General features: G+C 35.7%; 2 protein-coding genes and 1 long non-coding RNA gene across 4 annotated transcripts; 2 read left to right on the top strand and 1 right to left on the bottom strand.

Moving 5' to 3' along the window:
* Positions 1-1062: 1062 nt before the first annotated feature.
* LOC133729243 (uncharacterized) lies at positions 1063-3189 on the bottom strand. Its single transcript, XR_009856326.1, has 4 exons — positions 2900-3189; positions 2518-2677; positions 2203-2399; positions 1063-1311 (listed from the first exon to the last, which is right to left on the bottom strand). It is a non-coding gene; the product is annotated as an uncharacterized LOC133729243 (long non-coding RNA).
* A 4620-nt stretch (positions 3190-7809) lies between these two features.
* On the top strand, positions 7810-8473 carry LOC133732674 (transcription factor LRL1-like). Of its 2 annotated transcripts, none has more exons than XM_062160254.1 (3): positions 7810-7976; positions 8067-8132; positions 8360-8446. In XM_062160254.1, the coding sequence occupies exons 1-3, from the start codon at positions 7869-7871 to the stop codon at positions 8429-8431; spliced, it is 246 nt and encodes an 81-aa protein (XP_062016238.1). In that variant the 5' UTR covers positions 7810-7868; the 3' UTR covers positions 8432-8446. The 2 variants fall into 2 exon arrangements, with proteins under 2 accessions (XP_062016238.1, XP_062016243.1); XM_062160259.1 differs by having other exon boundaries at positions 7822-7976; positions 8381-8473.
* A 14108-nt stretch (positions 8474-22581) lies between these two features.
* Positions 22582-24468, top strand: LOC133728458 (polygalacturonase-like). Its single transcript, XM_062155899.1, has 4 exons — positions 22582-23069; positions 23206-23495; positions 23658-23886; positions 24033-24468. The coding sequence occupies exons 1-4, from the start codon at positions 22632-22634 to the stop codon at positions 24249-24251; spliced, it is 1176 nt and encodes a 391-aa protein (XP_062011883.1). The 5' UTR covers positions 22582-22631; the 3' UTR covers positions 24252-24468.
* Positions 24469-26756: the final 2288 nt, after the last annotated feature.

The raw sequence follows: 26756 nt of genomic DNA, 5'->3' as shown, positions 1-26756 counted from the left end.
GAGAATGGTCAATTCCCTAAAATTTATGCATCAAGAATTAATTAACATAGTAATTAGAGTGCACCCATATGAAAATACATTATTTATCACTTGAAAAATATGTTCATTACATCAAAATTGAGCTAGAGTTAGAAACCCTAGCTCCCAAAAGTAACTACTCACAACCCATATTCATGAACATCAAAATTACAAAATTCAAATTTCAAATAGCAAAGAGTAGAAAAGTGTAGGAGAAAACAAAGATAGTTACAAATAGCTATGAAGCTAGCATGACTAGCCTTGAATTACAACCCCACAAAATACCCAAATCTTGAATCTTGTAGAGATTGAGCTCATTGATGGATCCTTGAAGCTTTGGGTGAGTAGCCCTTCAAATTCCTAAATTAAAACTAAAGAAAATTTGGAAAATGAAAAATGGAGGAAGAAGATGGGAGAAGAGAGCAGCCCAAAGGGCTGCCTCTGTTTTTGGTACTGTGCGGCGCTGCTGCTCAGGTATCTTCTGGAATGAATAGGGTTGCTGCTATATATATAGATCAAGAGAGAGGAGAGAATGGGTTGATGAGTGGTTGATGTTGGTTCAGAAGAGGGTAAGGGACACGTGGTAACCAAATGTGGGAGAGAAGGAAGAATAAATCAATTATGCCTTTTGTCAAGCCCACGTGCTCTCCTTTTGTTAATTAAACAAAACAATTAAATATGTTGTTTAATTAAGAGGGGTGAAATTTACACACCTAAAATTGCAAATCACACACCCTCTCATTTTTTTAATAATATCTCATGTTACCTATTTTGGCACTTCCTAAAACACCCTCAGTCAGATTTTTTTCTTTTCTTTTGCTTTTTGGCTCTTTTCTCCCCCTCTCTCTTCCAGACCACGACCCAAGGTCCCAAAACTCTCACTTTTCTTTCTTTCTTCTCCAAACAACTGTTGGCTCTCTTCTCCATTCAAACTTTACCAATCTCAACCCTTTGTCTTTCTAGATATTCAATTGGTCATGTTCCATGTAACCTATGTTACTGTTAATGTGTGTGCTTTTCTTGTCTTCAATCAAATGATAAATGTATGCAAAGATGCATTGCTGAAGCAACATCCATTGATGACTTTAAAAGATACATAGCTCAAAGCGAGCTCAAATCCTAAACTTTTTCTACCAATTACATAGCTCAAATCCCCTAGTAATACGTCATCTACAAAACTCTCCTATGTTGTGAGAGAGATACAAAAAGAATGTAGTCCAAGCCATGCTGCACAAAAAGCTTCCAGAGCACAAAAAGTTTCTAGAGCAAATCCCCTAGTAAATTTCTTGCTCTCTGCACAAAGAAGCAAAATGCAGACAAAGTAAACTTAATTGAGACAACAATCCAATCAATACATACCACCAATTACCACATCACAAGATGATCAATGTTAAGTACATAGTTTATTCTATGTCAATAAAATAGGACCAATAACACTAAAATAGGAGTCAAGCATATAACCTAAGTACCCAACTTATCTAGTAAGCATCACATGCTGCAGATTGGAGAAAATTTCTGGTATTCAGTGATAATATCTTATAAAAACTCTTAACTGATCAAAAACTCCTACTGATGCATTACTTCTGTTCCATCTCCACTCCTCCATAGGCACAAATTGTTCTTTTGCAGATTTAGTATTATTCATTTGTGCTCTTCTCTTTTAATAACACAAGGTATATATATAGTTGACTCATTCATTACTTACTGATACTGTAGTTTTGTCTACCAAGGTTTGGACTAACATCCACCTAATTCCCACCTCTGCTCCAAAGCCCATTAGCACAATTGATAATAGAAGTTTCCTATGTTGTTAAGGATTGACGCAAAAATGGTTACCATGTAAAATGGCTAGGATGCAGAACGGTTCTTAGAGGGGTCGAGTAGAAGTCTTTAGAAGCATATATGTTAGGATGAGTCCATTTTTCTAATTTATCTACTGTTAAAAGACTTTTTTAATTTTATATGTTAGCTTTACCGATTTGGGGGTTACTGACACCACTCAAGAATGAGGGGCTAATCCAGCAAACAAAGTGACTCACATAATTCAGTTTGCCTAACCTCATAATGCATAACAAAAAACAGCAAGTTAGCAACCAATTCAGAATTCCTCAGAATGCATAACAAAAAAATCATAATGCATCAACCAAAAGAAAGAAAGAAAATAAACAAAAAATTCTGACTAACCCAAAAGAAGCTGGAAGCTTTATCTCATTGTGTTCCTAGAGCGGTAGACTTATTAATTGATGGACACTTGTTACGATAATGGCCAATATTACCGCAGCCACTACATTTTCGAGGTGCCTTCTCCACTATCTCAAAATATGAAGGTTCCCGCTTTGTAGAGCTAGTTTCCTTTCTTTTATTTGATCCTACCGGACGACCTTTGTGAGGTTGAAAAGTAGGTTCAAAAATTAAAGGACAAGAGACAATAGGTTCAAAAATTAAAGGACAAAATAATTAGCTCTAAACATAATAAAAGTGATAGCACATAATGCTTACCATTGACAATGGGGACTTCAGTGATACTAGACGGGTGATTTGATTGTAAGTCTTCTTCCATATCATCTGAAGACATAAAAATTTGGAACCCATCATCTTCTTCCATTGTACACAGCAGCTGATTTTGGGCATAAAAGCAACCCAAGTTTTTCAATTTAACCTAATTCAAAAGATATCGAAAAGCATTAAAGACTCCAAATTTCTCAATTTATTAGCAAACATATTACCCACAAATCATAAAGAAAGAAACTTGTGCAATTTGATATGAGCTAGAAGATAATGAACAGTAACAATGATGGAATTGCAGAAGAGAAAAGCAAAATTAAACATGAAATTAGAGTAGATATAGTGAGATAGTAAAGAGAAAAGTTGGGATTGTGACCTGTTTGGAAAGACGAAGGGTTGAGATTGGTAAAATTTCAATGGAGAAGAGAGCCTGCAGCTGTTTGGAGAAGAAAGAAAGAAAAGTGAGAGTTTTGGGACCTTGGGTCGTGATCTGGAAGAGAGGGGAAGAAAGAGAAAGAGAGGGGGAGAAAAGAGCCAAAAGCAAAAGAAAAGAAAAGAAATCTGACTGAGGGTGTTTTAGGAAGTGCCAAAATAGGTAACATGAAATATTATTAAAAAAATGAGAGGGTGTGTGATTTGCAATTTTAGGTGTGCAAATTTCACCCTCCTTAATTAATCATGCTTCTTGGCTGCTTCCTTACAACCCACGTGACCCACCTCTTGGTAATTAAACATAATTACCAATTCTTTCTTCCATTTAATTAATTGTTGACTACGATTGACCACGTCTTTATCGAAATTCCATTTTGCTCCAATTTTGCATCGTTTTAACTCGATTTCCGCAACTCCACTTATTTTCTACAATATAAATAAAAATGGATTAATCACATATCAATTGACTTAGGGATTAGCTTATTTCTAGTGTTTTAGATACAATTGCATGCATAGAAATGCGTGTAATCAGGTATCGAGGAGAGTGGTGGAAGTTTTTACGTCGAACTGGAGCTCGCCGGTTTCTGCAAGTTTTCCGGCCACCTCGACGGGTTCTAGGTAATTTCGACCCCTTCCAGTCATTTCCAGCTTACATGCTAGTTAGGAAAGTTGTTAAGCTTGATGAGATGAAGAAGAGCAGCCCGGCCCCAACACCATTGGTGGTGGTCGGCGGCGGCTCTGCCACGAACTCCGGCGGCCCTTTCCGGCCACCTCCGGGGGTCACAAGAGCATTTTCTGTGCATTTTAGATTCTATATTTCAATACGATCATTCGATATGTTATACGCAATTTTTGGATATCGTATGATTAAGTTATGAATTTTTTTACGTTTCGATCGATTTCGATTGTTCGATTTGTGATCTGTGAAGATCGGACCGTCTGATGGACTTGTAGTTTTGATATGTTGATCGTATGACTGTCCCGATGACTTTGTGTGGTCATGGGCGAAGATCCGACCGTTGGATCTTCGTATAATTGTGAAATAGTGATTCGGAAGGCGATTCGTGAGAATCCGACCGTCAGATTTTCATATAAAATTATGGAGAGGTTAGTAAGGGCGATTCAAGAAGATCCGACCGTTGGATCTTCATGATAATTTGGGAGGATGATCCTAAGGGCGATCTGTGAGGATCCGACCGTTGGATCATCGTTTAATTATGTTTATGAGTTGTTGGCTAAGTTAAGATCATATTGGAATGGTGATCGACGGACTGATTTGGCAGACGATTCATGAAATTGTTGTTTGAACTGTTAAGAAGATGCAGCGGGAATTTGGAGGTGAGTAAACCTCACGTGGTTCATATTACGAACCGAGTACATTTAATTACTTTATTTTGTCGTAATTGTGTGAAAATATTTATGGAATAAATATTTGTTTTAAATCATATGGACTTGATCAACTATGGTCCATAGGTAAGTAAAATTATTTTAACTATACAAATGAATTTCACGATTCTTATACATGAACTATATTTGGTATTAGTGGTCATTCCTGAGTGGATGATTACGTATATATATTTACATGATTATATATGGAATGGTGTGACATTGAGGAGTGTGGAATTGTGATGATTTTAGATATAATATGGATTGAAATGTATTGTGCCATATTTATATATGATGATTTTGATGGACTAATTCATGTTTGAAAATCATAGTTGACTTGATGTGTTGTATAGAGGTCCAATGATGTAGGGTTCTGAAGGCCAAATGGTCTAAGGTTCGACGGTTAAATAATAACCGAGATGTATGTCGATTACTTGGACCTAGGCCAAGGTGTCAGGTAGCAATGAAGTTAGATATCTAACGTGTTGTGGGAAAGTCCACAGTGGTGATATTTGCAGGTTGTGGGAAAGACCACAGTGGTGATATTTGCAGGTTGTGGGAAAGACCACATAGGTGATATTGAGGTTAGGGGATTGTGAGGATGTATTCCTTGTTGTTTTACGTGAGTTGGTTTGACGTCTTCTTTGTGGATGTTGAGATTGTTGGTTGTTTACCTGAGTTAAAAGATTTGTGATTTAATAAATCAACCGTTCATTTCTTGTTTACTCATATGAGCTTTCAGAAAGCTTACCGGGTTTTGAGTTGTTGCAATCCCGGTACACTATTCAAACGGTGTAGCGGATAATCCTGTAGGTCAGGATAATCAGGGCGGAGGCCGAGCTGGTTAAGAGTTGCAGCATTTACTTTATTTCCTTCTATTGTGAGGTTTGTTATGCTCATTTAGAGCTTTACAATTTTACGTTGTAAGAGTGAGATGTATTAATGAACTCGAGGTTTTTCGAGATTTTATATTCGAGTGGCGAGTGGTGTGTTTGTTCTGAGAAAAAAATTCATAACATTATTTTGTAATTATTATTATTCATGTTTCGGATTTGAATTGGTTATTCAAAATTCGGGGTGTGACACATAGCCTGAACAAGGAACGATCCCTGAAACAAGTAACATGCATTCAAGCAAAAACCGCAAAACGGTTCTGTAAAATTGAAGACTATGCCTCCTTAGGAAAGTGATCTAATTTGTCGTTTTGAATTTGCTTCTCCATGCAGGAACATTTTTGTTGGATAATACATTAATTACTAATTAGTACATTATCTAAATTGTTGTATTATATATCCAACAATAATGCATGGATACATAACAGCATTAATTTTGCAATGGATATTACATTCATGATGTTAGGTGAACAGGTTCCAAGTTCAAAACCTTTTTTCAATATTTACCCTTTGCATATGATAAGCTTCTTTTTTCTTGAATAAAAAAATGAAAATTAAAGATCGAAGCTCTTTATATAATTAATTTACCAATCAGACACAACTTAGAGCAAGTCCACCAGTGTTGGATTGCCCGGGCAAAAAGAAGGAATGTTGATGTGGCTGCCTGGCTATGCAGAAAACCAGTTTCCACCGGCCCAAGGTTGACTGGGCAAAGCTTGGCTTTGCATGACTGAGGTAAAAAAAAAAAGGGCAAGGCTGTGACTTTTTTCTTGCCCAAAGTCATGGAGCTGCCAGCTTGATATTGTGAGGAACGTGGGTGACGTCAGGAAGAAAAGCAAAGAGGCAGGACACTTGGCAGTGCTGGGTTGGCTTCTTAAGTGATTTTGATTCCAATTTAAACAGTAATACGAACAGTGAACAGTAAATGAGAACAGTACAATAAACAGTAATATATGAACAGTAATGTGCTCAGCTAAATCCAATGGTGAACTACGTGAACAGTAATATGAACAGTGAATTACGTGAACAGTGTTGACCGGGCAAGAAAAACAACGGGTGTAAACCTATGTCCAGTGGCAGTGAATAGTAACTTGACTGGTCAAATTCTTGACTTCTCGACTTTGCCTTTTCTTGACTACGGGTGCACTTGCTCTTAGACAATAAAGAGAGACCAATTTAAGCCATGATTTTCACTATATATGATGAAGAGGAGGTGTCAGACTGCTTCTTCTTCTTCTTTATGTTTTTGGTTTAAAGATGTTTGAATGTTTTGAAATCGATACTCAAGATCTTACGTTCTTGTCAGATCATGCAGCTTAGTTGAACATTCTTTGCGTCACTGTAGCTAACGCTGATGCGTTCTCCGGCCTCCTTATTGAGTTCCTGTTTAGAAGGTTACGGGTTTGAGGTCACCTGATTTTGACCTTTGGAGTCTTTCTTGATTTATTTAGTTTGGGTTTATTTCTTTTTTGTAGCCGAATTTTTTAGTCTAGTGTTGTATTAATTCCTGCCAAAAAAAAAAAAACTTATTGATCCATTTAAAAGTTCATATAATGATAGTCAAGTCAAAACATAACAATTCTGCATGTAGCATGTGGAAGCCCCAAATCATGCATTAAACTCATGGAAGCAAAGTAAAGACTGAAAAGCAGAAGTTCATATGTATGCATGAAAAACAATATATTCTTTAATAAACGGATCGAGGATTGGAGGCTCAACAAGGTATTGTAACCGTGCGGATCCAACAAAATGATTATATTATTCTTCTATATAAACTTTTATTGATGTGCATGCTTTTGTACTGTTGACGAAGAAATAAGAATATATATGGGTAGTGATCATTTGCTGAACCGAAATCCGGTTATATAGAATAATGTCTTCTGGGAATTGGCCAAGAGAATTGTATATGCAATAAATAAGTAGGAGACAAAATGCCCATAAATCCTCAGGGTGTTCATCTATATTTCGAACAAATTAGTTCCTTTGAATTCAAGCTACTGATCGAATTCTTAAAAAAATCACTTCATAGACGAATTCTTGCATTGTATGGCATGCATATAGCACAATGATGATAGTGGAATTATTTCTACATAATTAAGTGGGTGATCGAGTACAAGCAGGATATACTGTATGTAGTACATGATGTGTTTTAAGAATATATGTGAAACCCACCAGTGCACCAAAATATTCTGTATTCGATCTTTTTGTTGAGAATATATACATCCCACATGGGAAAAATGAGACATTGCCTATGAGTTTATAAGGGTTTGGGCCACTCCATTCATTGCCAATTGGTTTTGGATGTGAACCCCAAATTACTTTATAATGGTATCAAAGCCAGGTTACCCACATGTGCATGCCTAACGGCCACACGGGCTCCACGTCACCCAAAGTTGTCCACGTGTATGGCTTGAAAATTCGCCACACGTGCGGGGGCGTGTTGAGAATATATACATCCCACATGGGAAAAATGGGACCTTGCCTATGGGTTTATAAGGGTTTGGGCCACTCCATCCATTGCCAATTGGTTTTGGATGTGAACCCCAGATTACTTTATCAGTTTTGAGTTTAGCTATTAAAGCATGAATTTAATGTTTTGATGCTGTTTAACTTTCAGAGTTAATCTTTACGTGAATGAAATACCCCAAAGCTGACCAACATTTAGCAACAACATGGACCTCTTTTCATACTGAAGTAAAAGTGAAGATGTTGATCTGGTGCCGGATTCCAAATTCTAACAAGGTTATCTGCTTTTAAATTTTCTACAATTTTTTTTTTTTTTGGGTGTAGTTTATCTTTCAAATGAGTGATATGGGGTTTTGTTTTTGTTAGACTGATAAGGCTTCAATGCTGGATGAAGCAATTGAGTATTTGAAGCAGCTCCAGCTTCAAGTACAGGTCAGATAGTTTTAACTTTTTGGGATTATATAATTTGTTAGCATTACAAGCAATTGCTTTTAATACGTTTTCAAAGATGAGTCATGTTTAGTAGTGTGAATTTTTTAGCTATGCTCTTGATTTTCTGTTGTGTAAGTTCAATTTTGAGAAATTATATTGGTGCTATTATTCAATTAGCCATATTCGATTGTGTGTGATTGATTTCTCATTATAGTACGTTTGCATAGTTGTGGCTTTTGAGTTTTCAGAGGGGAGAAAGGAAGAAACATAAGAAGAAGGGGGAGACAGGAAGGACATAAGAGACAGAGAAATCCAAAAGAGGAGAAGAACTGCTATGCTTCACATATTCAAGGTATAAATTAATTTTTATGCTTATTGGTAGTGTATCGTAATGATTAATTTCAGGTCGATACCAGGTTTTCAATTTTGATTCTTTGTGAGGGTGGTTTCCTCTGTTTATTTGGTTTGTGATTGATCTTTCTCCTCAATTATACAATACCGTCCTCAACGTTTTTCATAACTGGTGATTGGTGATAGTGTAATTTTAGAAAAATATATGATGTAATTAGATGGGAGATGATTAAATTTCCTGCAAAAAATTCCTGTATTATTAGGTGGTATAGGCTGATATGCCCTTTATATATTACGCCCAATTTTCATGGCTGTGTTTAAGAATTTTTTTAATCTTTCTCTATCTTAAGTGTATCCTTATGTTGGTCTGTCAATGCACGGTCATACATGTCCAACGAGGTGCCAAATTTGAAACAATTTGGTCAGGAGATTATAAAACGAGTGATGTAAATTTTATTAAAACAAGTTGATAGCAGTGATTGTTCAATGATTCCATATAATTAGGATTCCTATGTTTTCTGAATCGTACCAAATATTTCATCGTCTAACATCCATCGACTGTTTTGTTATAAACTACGGTTGCATCAAGCTTTTTTCATAGTCATATTTTGATGTTTGATTGAAACAATTCCCAATTTGATTTGTTTGGGTGAAAATAATTTAGCTGCGAACTTCAGCAGGGAGCTGACTGACCATATTATTTATATCATAGATGTATCTGGTGGTGATAAAATTCCACGACAAGGTGGCCCTGGAATCACTCAAGCTGAACTTCTGGTATGTGGTTTCCAGAAACAATGGCGGAGCTAGGATTTTAAAATAGGGTGGGCTAAAAAAAATTATTTTCTTAAAAGTTTACTAATGCTTTCAGATTTTTTTTTTCCTTAAGTTTTACAAGTAATATGTTTTATTCTTTTCTTAAATTAAACTACATTATATATTAAATACATATTAAATAATCAAATAGCTAAATGACCAAAAAAATCAACATTATAACGTGCGATAGAAATTTGATAACAAAAGTTTAAGACAAAAGAACACACCTACTCAAATTGTACCCCCCTTGAATAGAAGCAAAAATCTTTAATTATTGAATATGTATTATAATTCTCAGTTGGCTCTTTTTCAGACCTAATTTACCAAAAAAAAAACACAAATTTTTATGCGACTATGCCTCTTAAAGCATAATACAAAATAAAATAAAATAAAATCGAAGCAAATAATAACATATCTATACTATTATTAAGAGAAGATGTTTTGTTAGCCAAAATTGAAAATTTTAACAGATTTAACCCTGAAAGATTAAAAAACTTTGAGAATAAATTAAATCAGAAGGATAAATAAGACAATTATAAAATAGATTTTTATTAAGAAAATTAAAAAGAAATGATTCCACAATCCATATTTTTCTCTCTGCAATAACTACCAGTTAATCTACTTCTCCTGCAATAACTACCCCACCTTTTAAAAAAAAAAAAAAATTGCAGAGCATGTGACTGCAGACTAGTGTATGACTAAAATAAGAAAAGAAATAACATATGGACTAAGTTTAGAAATTTGAGGTGGGCTAATTTTTAATATTTAATCTGTTAAACCATAATTAAGCTACAAATTTATGTTTTTTCAAAATCTGGGGTGGGCTGTAGCCCAACTGAGCCCGTGTGTAGCTACGCCTTTGTCCAGAAATTTTCTCCACCATAATCAAGAAGTTCAAACCAAACCGAGTGTACAGATTTTGACACCTAATTGTGCTATGTAATGTTATCAAATCAACAACGATATTCCCACCGATATGTAATCATTGCTTTTTCCCATTACATACTTCTAATTCATTGATAACAACAAATCCCGCAGCAAAGCGTGGGCAAACTTTCTAGTATACTAAAGCTGCTAGAGCACTGTTCATAGCACTGTTCCTAACACTGTTAATTGAAAATACATTTTTGCCCCTTGCTTTTGATTGAAATTACAATCTTGCCATATCAGTTTTTTTTTTCCATATCCTTTCATTTTTTTTTTAAGGAAGAACAATTATTCTGTTTTGTATTTGTAAATTTCTACAAATCATGGAAAAAGTTTATTTTTTGTTGTATCTCATTTGTTGTTAATCTATTATCAACAACTAAGAAAATCATATTCTAAGTAACGTTGATGTTTTTTAGATTGCGAGTATTCATCTATTACATATGAAACTTGGGAAAAAAAAAACCCCGCAGCATTGCGCGGGTCAGTTTGCTAGTAAAGTTGAAGACGGTTAGGGCTATGTTTGGTATGGCTGTGCTTTTCAGAAAAGCTGGCTTCTGCTTATTTCTGAGAAAAAGTAGCTGAGTGTTTGGTAAACTGGCTTTTTTTAAGTGCTGTCAGTGGCAAAAAAACTTTGAGTAACACATTCAAATGTTCAAGTTATTACGCGCACTCATCAAACTTTGAGTAATGCTATTTCTTATTATTTCCATTTCTTGTGCATCATGACCGTGATATTCTTCTTCTACATCATCATCCATCTCTATCCCATGACTTGACCCATCACCTTCTCTTTTTTCACCGTGAACAAAATGCCTATCATGATTTGCATGTCTCCGTATATAATTATGAAGTGTCATGGTGGCAATGACAATCTTCACTTGTTTCTCAAATGAAAAACCTTGCATGTCCTTTAAAATCTTCCACTTTTTTTTTCCAAACTCCAAATGTGCGTTCTATAACGCTTCTAAGAGAAGAGTGTGCTTGGTTAAATACCTCTTTTTCATTTCTTGGTTCTTGCCTACGATATTCTTGAAAATGTTGTCTTGGACCTTTGTAAGGTCCCAAAAACCCACTCATTTGAGGGTATCCCGAATCTACCACATAATATTTTCCTGTCAAATAAATACATATTAAAAATTTGACAAAACTTCATTCATAGCATTAAAGATTTACAAAAAAAAAAAACTATAATTAAATATATTACCTGGTGGAGGTTTAGGAAAATTCCAATTGGGATTTCGAAGAACCGATAGAAACACTCTTGTATCATGAGCAGGCCCTTCCCAACCCGCACATACAAAGGTAAATTGCATATCAAAATTACATGCTGCCATAATGTTTTGAGTTGGTATTCCTTTTCTACCAATGTACGGTATTTGATCTTGAGGAGCTATTGAAGCGGGAATATGCACTCCATCGATAGCCCCAACACAATCCTGTAAATAATGATGTTATTTCTCAACGAATATAAGTAATTAAGGAAATTGATAATTTATAAGTAACATATCATAAATATCTTAAAATGCGGTATGTATCTCTTATCCCTCATTATCTCTGGTGCAACCCCATTAAATTCGGGATTTGGCGGCTTGATTATATCTTTAGCTAGTTCACACAAAAGATCTAGAGCCTTTCCAAAATATCTAGAAACAGTTTCACCAGAATGTTGAAATCGTTCTGCTACTGACCTATTTCCACATCCCTGTCCTAGGCACCACAATAGCATTCCCACTACTTCAACATGACTTGTCCTATTTGAACCCAACACCCCAAATTTGACTTCCAAATCGCTACATAACCGATAAAATATGTCCTTTTGCATTCTAAATTGATTGTAACACCGACTGTCATTCCCTCGTAATACTTCCATTATCCACTTATTACTTTTTTGCAGAGATACCATGCAAGGAGTTTTATGAACATAGTTCATATAATAATGTTGGATGAGCAGAGCATTAAGTTGTACACTTCGTAAGAATATCTCCTCCTCAACTTCGTCTACTCCCGAATTGTTCATATTTCAATCATAGACCTGCAAATTTAAATGGCAACCTGCTAAATGTTATAAATGTAAACTAATCACATAATAAAAAGAAATGATCATGATTTGTAAAGTATATATAAGACATTAGTACATTTAATAATCCATTAGCAGTTCCTACCATCATCTCCCCTTTGCAAAGTGCTTATGTCCCAGGTCACTTAATCTCGGATAACACACTTGTTGCCACTGAAGTCGCACATTTTATGCATAATCTGAAAAGCCAAGAGGAGGGATTCTTTTCTTTGAAACTGGACATCTCCAAAGCATATGATAGACTGGAATGGAGCTTTCTCAAGGCGATGTTATTAAAGTTGGGGTTTGAGGCTCATTGGGTTGACATTGTTATGAAGAGTGTCACATCTGTTCAGTACTCTATCCTTCTCAATGGCCAACCATCAGACATTATCTATCCCACTCGAGGGATCAGACAAGGAGACCCCCTCTCTCCTTATTTATTTATTCTTTGTGCTGAAGGACTCTCCAATCTTATATCCAAGTCTGTGGAAGAACGTTTTATTACAGGCTTGAATATGGCTCCGGGTGCTCCTACACTTCATCATCTTCTCTTTGCAGATGATAGTTTCTTCTTTGGGGCTGCATCTACAATTGAATGTCAACGCTATAGAGAGCTACTCAATCTATATGAAATGGCATCTGGACAGAAAATAAATTATCAGAAGAGCAGTGTAGTCTTCAGTCGAAATGTGCACCCCACTACACAATACCAACTAGCCTCTATTCTGCAGGTAAATAGAGTGGATGAGCATGACAGGTATTTAGGTTTGCCACTGAGAGTAGGCAAATCCAAAACAGCCATTTTTGCGTATATCAAAGAGAAGTTGACACAAAAACTTATTACTTGGAAGTCCAAGTTACTAAGCTCAGCTGGCAAGGAGATTTTGATCAAGGCCGTAGCCCAAACCATGCCATTATATGCCATGAATTGCTATCTGTTGCCCAAAGCTTTGTGTGATGATATACACCAGCTCTGTGCAGATTTCTTCTGGGGAGATGCAGACAATAAAAAGAAAATACATTGGAGAAGCTGGGAGAGACTTTGCTTAACCAAGCAGGAAGGAGGACTGGGTTTCAAGAATCTCTATGCCTACAACCTAGCCATGTTGGCCAAGCAAGGCTGGAGACTACTCAAGAATCCTCAGTCCCTCATTGCACAACTTTACAAAGCCAGGTATCATCCACACTGCTCCTTTTGGGAAGCTGATGTTGGGGATCACCCATCCTTCTCATGGCGTAGCATTCTTCAGAGTAGACCAGTCTTATCAGCTGGTGTGTCTTGGCACATTGGTGATGGATCACAGGTGAATATATGGGCGGACAAATGGATTCCCGACTGCCCTAGTTACTTGCTACGCAAGCCTGCTCAATGTGTTCTTGAGAAAGTGTCGGAGCTGATCGATACTACCACCCGAACATGGCTCCCTGATAAAGTTTATAGCTGCTTCCCTCATGAGGTTGCTGACAACATATTGTGCATTCCTTTGAGCTCGAGAATACTAGCTGATCGATTGATTTGGAGGCCGGAAAAACGAGGGGGATATTCTGTTAAATCTGCCTACTGGTGTGCACGCACTGTGGTGATGGCAAATGTCCTTGTCTCCACCTCCACTGGAGACCCCTATAAACTGTTGTGGCAACGGCTGTGGAAGGCAAGGGTCCCAGGTAAAGTCCAGAACTGTGTTTGGCGAGCATGTCATGATCTCCTGCCGACTAGGGCGAAACTTCTGTCCAAAGGTTATCAGGGTGAGCTTCAATGCATCTCATGCTCTCATCCTGTGGAAGATGTAGCACATGTCTTCTGTGCCTGCCCTATTGCAAAGGACATTATATCAGGGGCCCCATTCAATCTACAGGCTTTCATATCGCCAATCTTTCACTTCAAAGAATGGATGCTTGAGCAAGCAGTGAACCTCCAAGTGGATGTATTCCAGAAATTACTCATGGTGTTTTGGGGGCTGTGGAAGAATCGAAATGACACCCTGTGGCAATGCAAACCTCAGACAGCACAAAACATTGTGTGTGGAACCATGGCTTGGTATTTTGAGTATCAACAAGCCAACAGCTCGACTGTTAAACCTATAACCAATCGCACGAAACAAAGATGGACTGCACCTAATCCGGGAACTTTAAAACTAAATGTAGACGGGGCTTTTCTGCCTAACTACACTGAAGGAGGAGTTGGAGGTGTGCTTCGAGACTCAAATGGGCAGTTTATTGCTGCTTTTGCTCACCATGTCAGCCATGTTACTTCTGCAAAGCAGGTTGAGTTACTGGCTCTAAAATTGGGTTTGCAGCTGTTACAGATTATGCAGGTTGAGAAGTGTATTGTGGAGACTGACTGTCAAGTTGCTGTCACTGAAATCCATATGCAAGATTATTTAAGTCTGGAATTTGGGAACCTAATTGATGACATTCGATCGAATGGGGCTGCAGAACAATGGGGAAATCTCTATCAGACACACAGCGAGAACTGCCAATGCAGTGGCTCATAGATTAGCTAGCTAGCGAAGCTTATGAATCTGTGGCAAATATGGACTGGCAGGGCAACGCTCCTGCTATACTTAGAGATGTTCTAAGTTACGATTGTAATCCTATTGCTTAACTCCAATGCAATGCAACAACTATTTTTAACTCAAAAAAAAAAAAAAAAAAAAAATAATCCATTAGCAGTATAATAAGGTTTATATAATAAAATGGGGTTTACGGAATTGCCTCACACATGCTGAAAAACATAAGACCAACAACAAATCTCGTAATAAAAACAAGCTGAAAGTAAAAGTGAAGATGTTGATCTAGTGCCGGATTCCAAATTCTAACAAGGTTATCTGCTTTTAAATTTTCTACAAATTTTTTTTTTTTTTTGGTGTAGTTTATCTTTCAAATGAGTGATATGGGGTTTTGGGAGAATTCTTGGATATCTTGGTGTTTGCCATACCCTCATTTTGTTAAATATTTTGGACCATTGAATTAGTAATATATCCAATGGTTCAAAATATTTAACAAATTGGTAACTTGTTTAGCCCTTAGCCTTTCTAATTTTTTTGGTAACACAAACTACTAATTGAATTCATTCTCAACAAAAAAAAAAAACTACTAATTGAATTGAAAAAAATAAAGATAGTGAAAACAATAAAGCCAATTAATGTTTGATTATCAATTGACAATTATGATTTTTCCTTTTTCAAAATAAATTAAAAGAACCTTCTATCTTAGGTTCACCGAATTACTTTTAGTTAAATAGTCTATATTACTAATTAATTTTATTATTAGTGAATTAATGCTTGATTAATGCTTGTTATTAATGGACAATTACACAATTGAAAATTACGTTTTTCTCTTATTAAAAACAAAAACCTTCTAACCTAAGTTCGCAAAATTAGTATTAGTTAAGTAATCTTTATTACCAATTAATTATATCATTAGTAGTTTCCTTAACCAAATATAATTCTTTTTACATGCATTTTACGACAACGACAATAATTAGTGTAAAAATAAATAATATTTGTTTTAAATGTAGTCAAATGAGAATCTACTTTACTCTAATGAGAACCTATTACAATTACCACTTTTAGGACTTAATTACTCAAATGAGAACCTACTTTTCTCTAACGAAGACCTTATTTACTTTAATGCGGATTTTTTTATAATTACCACGTGTCCTCAAAATGGTAAATATTATATAAAATAGAACATATATGAATCTTTATGTTTTTATCATTAGTGAAATTATTACTACAATGACTACACATTTTATCACAACCCACAACACTTGATGTAAAAGCGGTAACTTTTGTTCTATTTGTAGTAATTACTCCACCTAAACTAATGTACTAATTTATAGACAATTTAACAAGTATGACAACAAATTTGTTGTCAGAGTGGTAAATCTTTATGTTTTTATCATTAATGAAATGATTACTACAATGACTACACATTTTACCACAATCACAATAATTGATGTAAAAGCGGTAACTTTTGTCCTATTTATAGTAATCACTCAACCTAAACTAATGTACTAATTTATGGACAATTTAACAAGTGCAACAACAAATTTGTTGTCAAAGTGGTAAATCTTTATATTTTTATCATTAATGGAATAATTACTCAATGACTACATATTTTACCATATATAACTCGCAACTATTGGTGTAAAAGCGGTAACATTTGTTCTGATTGTAGTAATTACTTCAAAAACTATACCATTTACAAGATTACCAACCATTTTACAATTCCGACAATATTTGTGTTGTGAACATGGTAAAATTAAAATTAGACCAAAAGATATGTAACAACTCAGTATTGTAAGGAGCTTCTCCACTTGATAATCAAGGTTCTAAATTTGATAAAAGTTGTCCAAATATGATATTTACATCTTTGACCACTCAATTACAATAACCACAACAACTGTTGTCATAAGTCGTAATTGTAGTTCAACTATGTGTAATTTATTATTTTGACGATACTTGTTACATGATTTTTAACAATGTTACATATCAAGAAAGAGTGTGTTGTTAATATGATAAATTTTATTTTTAAAAATGACACATGTCGATATTTAATTGGGTAACCTGTTGACCAGTTCAGTAGGTCTCCACTATATTAATTTACTAAAAGTAAAAAAAAATAAAAAAATAAGGGTATGGCAAACACCAAGGTACCCAAGACGACCCCTGGGGTTTTGTTTTTGTTAGACTGATAAGGCTTCAATGCTGGATGAAGCAATTGAGTATTTGAAGCAGCTCCAGCTTCAAGTACAGGCCGGTCAGATAGTTTTAACTTTTTGGGATTATATAATTTGTTAGCATTACAAGCAATTGCTTTTAATACATTTTCAAAGATGAGTCATGTTTAGTAGTGTGAATTTTTTAGCTATGCTCTTGATTTTCTGTTGTGTAAGTTCAGTTTTGAGAAATTATATTGGTGCTATTATTCAATTAGCCATATTCGATTGTGTGTGATTGATTTCTCATTATAGTACGTTTGCATAGTTGTGGCTTTTGAGTTTTCAGAGGGGAGAAAGGAAGAAACATAAGAAGAAGGGGGAGACAGGAAGGACATAAGAGACAGAGAAATCCAAAAGAGGAGAAGAACTGCTATGCTTCACATATTCAAGGTATAAATTAATTTTTATGCTTATTGGTAGTGTATCGTAATGATTAATTTCAGGTCGATACCAGGTTTTCAATTTTGATTCTTTGTGAGGGTGGTTTCCTCTGTTTATTTGGTTTGTGATTGATCTTTCTCCTCAATTATACAATACCGTCCTCAACGTTTTTCATAACTGGTGATTGGTGATAGTGTAATTTTAGAAAAATATATGATGTAATTAGATGGGAGATGATTAAATTTCCTGCAAAAAATTCCTGTATTATTAGGTGGTATAGGCTGATATGCCCTTTATATATTACGCCCAATTTTCATGGCTGTGTTTAAGAATTTTTTTAATCTTTCTCTATCTTAAGTGTATCCTTATGTTGGTCTGTCAATGCACGGTCATACATGTCCAACGAGGTGCCAAATTTGAAACAATTTGGTCAGGCGATTATAAAACGAGTGATGTAAATTTTATTAAAACAAGTTGATAGCAGTGATTGTTCAATGATTCCATATAATTAGGATTCCTATGTTTTCTGAATCGTACCAAATATTTCATCGTCTAACATCCATCGACTGTTTTGTTATAAACTACGGTTGCATCAAGCTTTTTTCATAGTCATATTTTGATGTTTGATTGAAACAATTCCCAATTTGATTTGTTTGGGTGAAAATAATTTAGCTGCGAACTTCAGCAGGGAGTTGACTGACCATATTATTTACATCATAGATGTATCTGGTGGTGATAAAATTCCACGACAAGGTGGCCCTGGAATCACTCAAGCTGAACTTCTGATATGTGGTTTCCAGAAATTTTCTCCACCATAATCAAGAAGTTCAAACCAAACCGAGTGTACAGATTTTGACACCTAATTGTGCTATGTAATGTTATCAAATCAACAACGATATTCCCACTGATATGTAATCATTGCTTTTTCCCATTACATACTTCTAATTCATTGATAGCAGCAAATCCCGCAGCAAAGCGTGGGCAAACTTTCTAGTATACTAAAGCTGCTAGAGCACTGTTCATAGCACTGTTCCTAACACTGTTAATTGAAAATACATTTTTGCCCCTTGCTTTTGATTGAAATTACAATCTTGCCATATCAGTTTTTTTTTTTCCATATCTTTTTTTTTTTTTAAGGAAGAACAATTATTCTGTTTTGTATTTGTAAATTTCTACAAATCATGGAAAAAGTTTATTTTTTGTTGTATCTCATTTGTTGTTAATCTATTATCAACAACTAAGCAAATCATATTCTAAGTAACGTTGATGTTTTTTAGATTGCGAGTATTCATCTATTACATATGAAACTTGGGAAAGAAAAAAAAACCCCGCAGCATTGCGCGGGTCAAATTAGTGACGTGACATATCAAAACATCCACGGCACATCAGCAACACAAGTTGCTGTAAAATTCGACTGCAGTTCTAGGTACCCTTGTAGCAAGATCACACTGGATGATGTGAAGCTCAGTTACAAGAACCAAGCAGCCGAAGCTTCATGTAGCCATGCCGGTGGAACGGCTGTGGGTATGGTTCAGCCGACAAGTTGTTTGTAGGCTAAGATGGAAACACAACTCCTCATATTGGTTTGAATCTCATGGAGTAAAGAAGGAAATGCAGAATTCGTCCTCCAGTGCAAAACAAAAGAAGATTATACTATAGGAAGATTATAATTAGTTTAGTGTGTCAATGGCCTGAATGAAGCAGTTGCAGCTTTACTGCTTGAGCCTGTGGCATTGGCCGCCCATTGGGTGTTCTTGGACTCTTGGAGCCTGGCCTTGCAAATTTGCTATTTAATTTAGATTGTCCAAAGTTCAAAGTGATCAACCCCTTCTTGGTGTTTGTATCATGTACTGTAGTATAAGAGATCAAACTTAGTGTGGTTGAAGATCGATTTACGTGCAATAGTAATATAAACCTCTTGATTAGATATGAGACGTGTGTTTAATTGTTACTTTGTTCGATCTCGTTTTACATTTAAGTACGTAAAGGTCGAATTGCGTCAACTATTGAAAACAATTATGGAAAAGAACTAAAGAAGCAACTTGGGAAAAGATCAAAGTGAACAACCAAGGCGGAAAAAACTCTTTCAAAATGAGCCAGTTAGCCGAAAGCATATCAGTTTATGGTCGAAATAAATCACGAGGTTGCCATATAATGCATGTAATTACAAAAAGTTTCTAGTCGCATATTTTAACTTCATATATCTTGCTGGGGGCTCCAATTGGATTCACAGGCCATATATGAATTCAAAGTTAGTTGTTATACGTACATGCATGTGACAATACCAGATTAGTTATGAGTTTAGTGTGATTCTATCCCATTGTATATGATGGGAGAGGATTCTAACTAATATATACTTGATAAATTGAAATCAATAGCTAGCTAGTACATGTTCTCACAATTACACTATAAATATGTCTAGTCTTGCCCAATTGAGAAATTGCTATAAGGTTATTGAAGAGAGTAGAAGATCGGTCTGAGAAGATCATCTACAGAATCAAACAGAAGAAGTTTGACCTCAAGTTTGTTGAGTAATTATTTTATAATTGTTATGTGCACGTGGTGGTATGAATCAATATATTTTCGTCGATTTCAATGAAGTGGATAAAAAAAATTATATTAAAGTGACTAATTAGATAAAAATAATTTTTATACAGATCAATCGCATTAACTTGGACCGTACAATAATTTTATGAGTTTACTAGAACTTAATTAATTGGGGTTTTTTTTTTAATGAAATGTAATTGGGTCTTTTGTTGTTTGATTCGGAGTACTCATACAAATAAACACGCACGCATCACGTATGGTTGAACTTTAAGTTGGTTACAGTGTTTTCGGTTGGCCAAGCAAATAGCTATAGTACGTTGCTAGTGGGAAGTTGAATATATTACAACTTATGCCTAACCCCATATATATATATATATATATATATATATATATATATATATATATATATATATATATATATTACATTACATTTGTATAAGCCTAAAGGTCATCAATAATCACATGGCCACAAACAAAACAAAATTCCCAGGAACAAGCAACCCTAGTTTAATCCATATCCTTCATCCTTATTCTAATTGGCAAATGAGTCAATCATATGAACATGTACTTATGGTGTGCCACGAATCCCACGATCATTAATTATGTACTATTCAAATATCAATCAGCTCAACTCTATATGAAGTCCACCAACAAAATTCCCACGTATATATATAATTAGTTGGAAGCTTGAGACGCCTAAAATCATGCCGTAAACTCATGGAAGCAAATCGCGCAAAAGTTCCTTACGTAAACTCATGGAAGCAAATCGTAAACTCATGGAAGCAAATCGCGCGCGCAAAAGTTCCTTCTTACATTTGATCGTACCAAAATAAGAAAATGAAAAATAAATTCATGAATTACTCAAATTTTTATTAATTCTTTACAGTTTCTTCAGTTACAAGTTAAAGCTAGAGACAAGCGCTTTTAGTCTTTAATTAGATGGTTCCAGAGTTTTGAAGTATTATTATACAATAATTATTTTTATGAACAATAATGTTTCTTTATACAGTAATTTTCTTAGAGACAAGGAATTAATGTGCTTCTGTTGGCCAAGAAATATGGGGAGAATATGGGGTTGTGATTCGCCGACGCTTGAATCTTGCATAATGTCTGATAGGGACATTGGGATTAATGCATGGAAAAAGATGATGCAATACTCATGCAATTATAGGTAACAGAATGCCGATAAATTTTAAGGGTTTTGCTTGTATTAATTCTGACATTCTATTTAAGGGATTTTTTGTTATTGTTTTTTTTGTGGTAGACACATTCTATTTAAGTTCAAGCAATCCAATTCTTAAGTTAGGGGCACTCACGAATTCATTGATGATGTTATATACAAATCAATCGGTCGTGATCATGGACGGTTGGAAAGTACAGAATAACGGGAGAGTTGGTCCAGAAAAGATAGAATTATTAGAAATATTAACACATGCTATATACATGTGCCGGTGTGTGTGGAAGAGAGAAAGTTAGTTTAATCTTGCTGAAGATTGAAGAAAGTCAAGAAACTCCTAAGAATTCAGAATAAAGGCTAAATGACATATAACTTATAAGTGATTAATTTATCACTAATTGCATCGAAATTTTTTGGACAAAACTCAACGCAAAATAGGTGATTAAGACAACATTAGTATAGTGTTTGACACTAATCAGTCAAGTACGTGTATCATTGTCTAACATTGTTTCACAGCGAGTCATCATTTTCAATCAAGTCTTGGGGGCTCGGTTTACTGGATTCTGATCGAATTTGCTTCTTTGATTAAGCTGGGCCTTCGGAAAAAAAAAATTATAAAAAAAAATGTTAACAGTAGTGAATGAATAAGGATTGAGTTATCAAAAGGATGCGTCAGCTTTAGTATATGAATTAACCCGCGACTATGTGGATAAAAGCCAACAGATCTATGGTTAAGTACAAAAAAATATCAGTACGTGGCCGGTGCACTGCATAGTGGTACAAATGTTTACATACTACGATTCTTGTTTTTAAGTTTTCTATGAAATTTACTTTAGAAGTTATTATTTAATAGTGACATTTCTATACTAAGTATGGTTCTATATATCACGCAATAGTATAATCCCGCCATTTATAAAGGAGAAGCCTATCCCTGAACACTCAAGTAGTCTCTCATGTAAGTAAATGGTGAATTAATTTTCTTTTGCAATATTAAGAGTTCAAAAAAGTACTTTAGCTTTTCCGTTCAAGAGAAATCTTACCGAGCTCTGTACTTCTGTAATTGAAGTGGTCATTCACTATCTTTGGTTTTTACAAGAGATAATTACAATACTATAAAGCATGAATGACAACTGAAGGCTTTCTTAATTCGAAGAAGTTTGAAACGGGACGAATAAAATTACGAAAAGAAAGATGCAGTGAACCATGAATTGAAGGAAATGATCCTTGTTATTCAAGCAAGTGAATCAACCAAATGTCATAAAGTCATTTTGCAAACCGCAATATACAGTAAAAACCTAAGTAAAGGTGATTTCGGCGCCGGCACATGCTTGTGTTTTAATTTCTGTCATTGCATGTTATCAAAATGAATTCAACATTGAATAAAAAGCAAAAAAATCAAGACCAGCTGCTATAAATACACCTCAAACCGTTTCAACTCCACCCATACCACCACATCCTTCACTCCTTCAATTCATTAACCAGCCAAGCCTCTCTCTCTCTCTCTCTCTCTCAATGGCGAATCCCAGAAGCCACATTTTTCTCTCACTCCTCTTTCTCTTCATAAACTCCGGCGCCTCCACTGCAGTTACTTACAATGTGGCCGATTTAGGAGCCAAACCAGACGGCCAGACCGACTCAATCAAAGCCTTCCTTTCTGCATGGGCCGAAGCTTGTGCCTCGGCCAATCCCTCGGTTATTTATGTCCCGGCCGGAAGGTTTTTGCTTCGCAATGCAGTCTTCAGCGGACCATGTAAAAACATAGCCATCACATTTCGCATTGCCGGCACACTCGTGTCCCCGTCGGATTACCGGGTCATAGGAAATGCCGGTTACTGGCTTTTGTTTGAGCATGTGAATGGGATTACAATCTCGGGTGGAATTCTTGATGGACAAGGCACTGGTCTGTGGGATTGCAAAGCCAACGGCAATAGTTGCCCCAGCGGAGCAACTGTAAGTTACTTGAGGCTTTTACTTTTTTGCTTGTGAGAATTTCAAAGGTCAACCTAGCTAGCATTACGTGTTTAGAATCGTGTAAATCACACAATATTTATCTTCTATATATTATTTAATGTGTGGACTACTGCAGACGCTTGGGTTTTCCAACTCCAACAACATTGTCGTGAGCGGATTGACCTCCCTAAACAGCCAAATGTTTCACATAGTCATCAACGGCTGCAACAACGTGAAAATGCAAGGTGTTAGGGTTTCTGCCTCCGGTAACAGCCCAAACACCGACGGAATCCACGTCCAAAAGTCCTCAGGCGTCACTATTCTCGACTCTAAAATTGCAACCGGTGACGACTGTGTCTCAATTGGTCCTGGAACCACTAATTTGTGGATCGAAAACATTGCATGTGGACCAGGCCATGGTATCAGGTACGGAGTAATATCTTCCATGATCAGCAGTATTAATTATACCTAATCAAAGTTTACATATATAACATTGCAAATATAGAGGCTATACTTCAATCTTAGATTCATTACTAGTTCTTTTTAAATATCTGCTTTCTGAATTTAGCAATGGTTTGGTTGGTGTAGCATTGGAAGTCTAGGCAAGGACCAGCAGGAGGATGGTGTGCAAAATGTAACAGTGAAAACTGTTACATTTACTGGTACTCAAAATGGTGTGAGAATTAAATCATGGGGGAGACCTAGCACGGGGTTTGCCAAGAACATTCTTTTCCAACACGCTGTGATGGTCGATGTCCAAAATCCTATCATCATTGATCAAAATTACTGCCCTGGCGAGAAAGGTTGTCCTGGTCAGGTAAGTTATCAATCAATCACTTATGGTCTTGCGTAAATCAAGTTACAGTTAAATTTGGTTCCCCAATTATAGTACAAAATCTCACGATTTCAATGTTTTATTTTCTTGTTTGATAAAATTGCCATTGAATTGCTTTATTTGAATAGGTTTCGGGAGTTCAAATTAGCGATGTGACATATCAAGACATCCACGGGACATCAGCAACAGAAGTTGCGGTGAAATTCGACTGTAGTTCAAAGTATCCTTGTAACAAGATCACATTGAATGATGTGAAGCTCAATTACAAGAACCAAGCGGCCGAAGCTTCATGTAGCCATGCCGATGGAACGGCTGAGGGTACGGTTCAGCCTACAAGTTGTCTGTAGGGATGCAGTTTGAATCTAATTAAACTAGATAAGATTATACATAAAATTAAATAATGGGAAAATTCCTTTGTAAGTTTTAAGTGTGATATATAGGTCAATGGCCTAAATGAAGACGTATGTAGTTGCTTGAGCCTGTGGCATTGGCCATGCACCATTGGGTGTTCTTATTGGAGCCTGGCCTTGCAAATTTGCTAGTTGATTAATTAAGGTTGTAAGAGATCAATGTGAGATTAAACCTGTTGATTTGAATTTTTGTTTGCTTAATCTTTTGTTACGTACTTTTTAAAGAAGCATGTACGTCCAGTATGAAACCACAAAGGATAGTCCCCAAAACAAAAGCTGAAGCAAAAAAGAAATTAACAAGCAGTCCAAAAGAGACCAATTAATCTACTAATTAAGCCAAGCAAACTGATATGAATCAGAAACCTAATTTACTAAGACCCTAAATATATTATTTCTTAAAGCCGACTTTTTTTGTTTTTTGTTAGTTTCATAATAACAATAGCAGAACAAAACAACTAAAAGAAAACAAGAAAGCTCCATATAGTTTACCTTATTTTTAAAGTTACACATTTTCGGTACATGATATTGTTTATGGTGTTTTTTTTAAGTAGATTTACTTTATGGTCAAGTTGATTAGTACGTTTCCCATAGAGTGACTGTGTAGTACTGAATAAGATGAGTAATATACATATGCTAGCTAGCAAGTAGCGTGCATAACTATGTACCGGCAAACATATACCAAATAAATTTGAGAAGATGTTTCAAAGAAAGATGCCTCTTGCCACACAAAAAAAAAGAAAGTAAGATGCGCGCCTAGGTTGCAATGGCTTCAGAGACTAAACGTAAGTCTTGGATGGGAGTATTACATTGATTTTTATTTTTTATTTTTTATTTTTATTTTTTTCTGCTAAGCAATTCGAGCTATTTGACCACTCCCAGCTTGTCTTTATAAGATAGACTGCTTCATCTGTATACATGTATGTTTTCAGATAGTAAAATTATTGATTTTAGAGTACAAATATGATTGGCAAAAGCGTGAGTAACTATAATATTTTTTCTTATTTTTTAGTTAGGGAAAATTCTACAATGTGTTAACGTATGACATGCATACAATTGCCTTAAAAGTGGTAAAATAAGTCCTTAAAATAGTAATATTAGTCCTCAAAGTGGTAACATGAGTCCTTAAAGTGGTAAATTTTCTTAGTTACCACATGAGTCCTCAAAATAGTAATATTAGTCCTCAAAGTGGTAACATGAGTCCTTAAAGTGGTAAATTTTCTTAGTTTACCATATGAGTCCTCAAAATAGTAATATTAGTCCTCAAAGTGGTAACATGAGTCCTTAAAGTGGTAAAAATAGTTGATGTATGAGAAATGTTAACATACCATAGCTTTACCCCTTTAGTTAGATACTATATATATATACTATGAGCGTTCGTATGTTTTTTTTTTTTTTAAAGGAAGAATTAAATTGCACAAAGTCAAAAACTGTACAAGACAGAACAGAACAAAAACAAAAAAAACTACTAGCTAAAAGGCAGCTCAAGGACAAGAAAATTCCAGTAGCACACCCGTAAAAGACATTAGCAATTAAGCACTTGCAGTATGATGTGAAAAATGTTGCAGCAGCCAAAAGGAGAGACCAGTAGCAGCAAAGGAAGAATAATGCAGCAGCAGCACTCAAATAAATTATAAGGCCACCCAACTGCAGAATCAACCCAGCGAAGAACATATTGGCAGCAAACCAAGGAGGCAAACAAGCATATGTTTGCATTACGAGGAGGAATCAATGAGATAGAAATCAATAAAACAACAAGCACCTCAGCAACCATTAAACAAACCGATATTCTAGTAGATCACAGAGGTTTCGCCCATAAGCACCCATTGCATTAGTGTGGCAAGAATTCCACTAGTGCAAACCCACACTATCAACTCCAATATTGGCCAACTTGTCGGCCACTTGATTACCTTCCCTATAAATATGGGAGACTCGCACCTGCATTTTTCCAAGAAGAGCATGGCAGTTACTCCATTGAGTTGCCAATCGCCAAGGTACACTGGAGGAGGGAGAAGATAGAAAGTGAATTGCTAAAGCTGAATCACATTCAATCCAAAGAGAAAACCAGCCCTTCCTCCAAGCAAAAGAGACAGCATGGCAGATTGCAAGGAGCTCTGCTTCCAGAGCTGAAGCTAAACCCATTGGACCTGCAAAACAACCGATGCAAAGACCCAAGTGATTGCGAAAAATACCACCAAACCCAGCTAAACCAGGAGTACCCCGAGCCGCCCCATCGATATTAACTTTGACCTGAAAGAAAGAGGGAGTTAACCAATTAACTTCAATAATCTTAAGAGCCCTGGGGAGGCGTCCACTGACCCCAATTGAACGTAGGATAAGTAGCTCATTACGAGAGTTAAACATAGTTTCTAGATTTGAAGAATCAATTTCCCGAAGGTGTAAACTCACAGAGCGAAAGATGGATACAGCTGTGATGACAGTGTC

This window comes from Rosa rugosa, chromosome 1, assembly GCF_958449725.1.
Source record: "Rosa rugosa chromosome 1, drRosRugo1.1, whole genome shotgun sequence".
NCBI lineage: Eukaryota > Viridiplantae > Streptophyta > Magnoliopsida > Rosales > Rosaceae > Rosa > Rosa rugosa.
The sequence above is the reverse complement of the archived record's forward strand: the minus strand, read 5'-3'. Positions and strand labels throughout refer to the sequence as shown.

What these genes read in the sequence shown, in the direction of transcription:
- LOC133728458 (XM_062155899.1), top strand. Translation starts at nt 22,632, where the DNA reads ATGGCGAATCCCAGAAGCCACATTTTTCTCTCACTCCTCTTTCTCTTC. An exon ending in GGACCAGGCCATGGTATCAG is followed by an intron (nt 23,496 to 23,657) that starts GTACGGAGTAAT and finishes TGGTTGGTGTAG; the next exon opens with CATTGGAAGTCTAGGCAAGG. An exon ending in AGAAAGGTTGTCCTGGTCAG is followed by an intron (nt 23,887 to 24,032) that starts GTAAGTTATCAA and finishes TTATTTGAATAG; the next exon opens with GTTTCGGGAGTTCAAATTAG.
- LOC133732674 (XM_062160254.1), top strand. Translation starts at nt 7,869, where the DNA reads ATGAAATACCCCAAAGCTGACCAACATTTAGCAACAACATGGACCTCT. An exon ending in GGATTCCAAATTCTAACAAG is followed by an intron (nt 7,977 to 8,066) that starts GTTATCTGCTTT and finishes TGTTTTTGTTAG; the next exon opens with ACTGATAAGGCTTCAATGCT. An exon ending in AGCTCCAGCTTCAAGTACAG is followed by an intron (nt 8,133 to 8,359) that starts GTCAGATAGTTT and finishes ACGTTTGCATAG; the next exon opens with TTGTGGCTTTTGAGTTTTCA.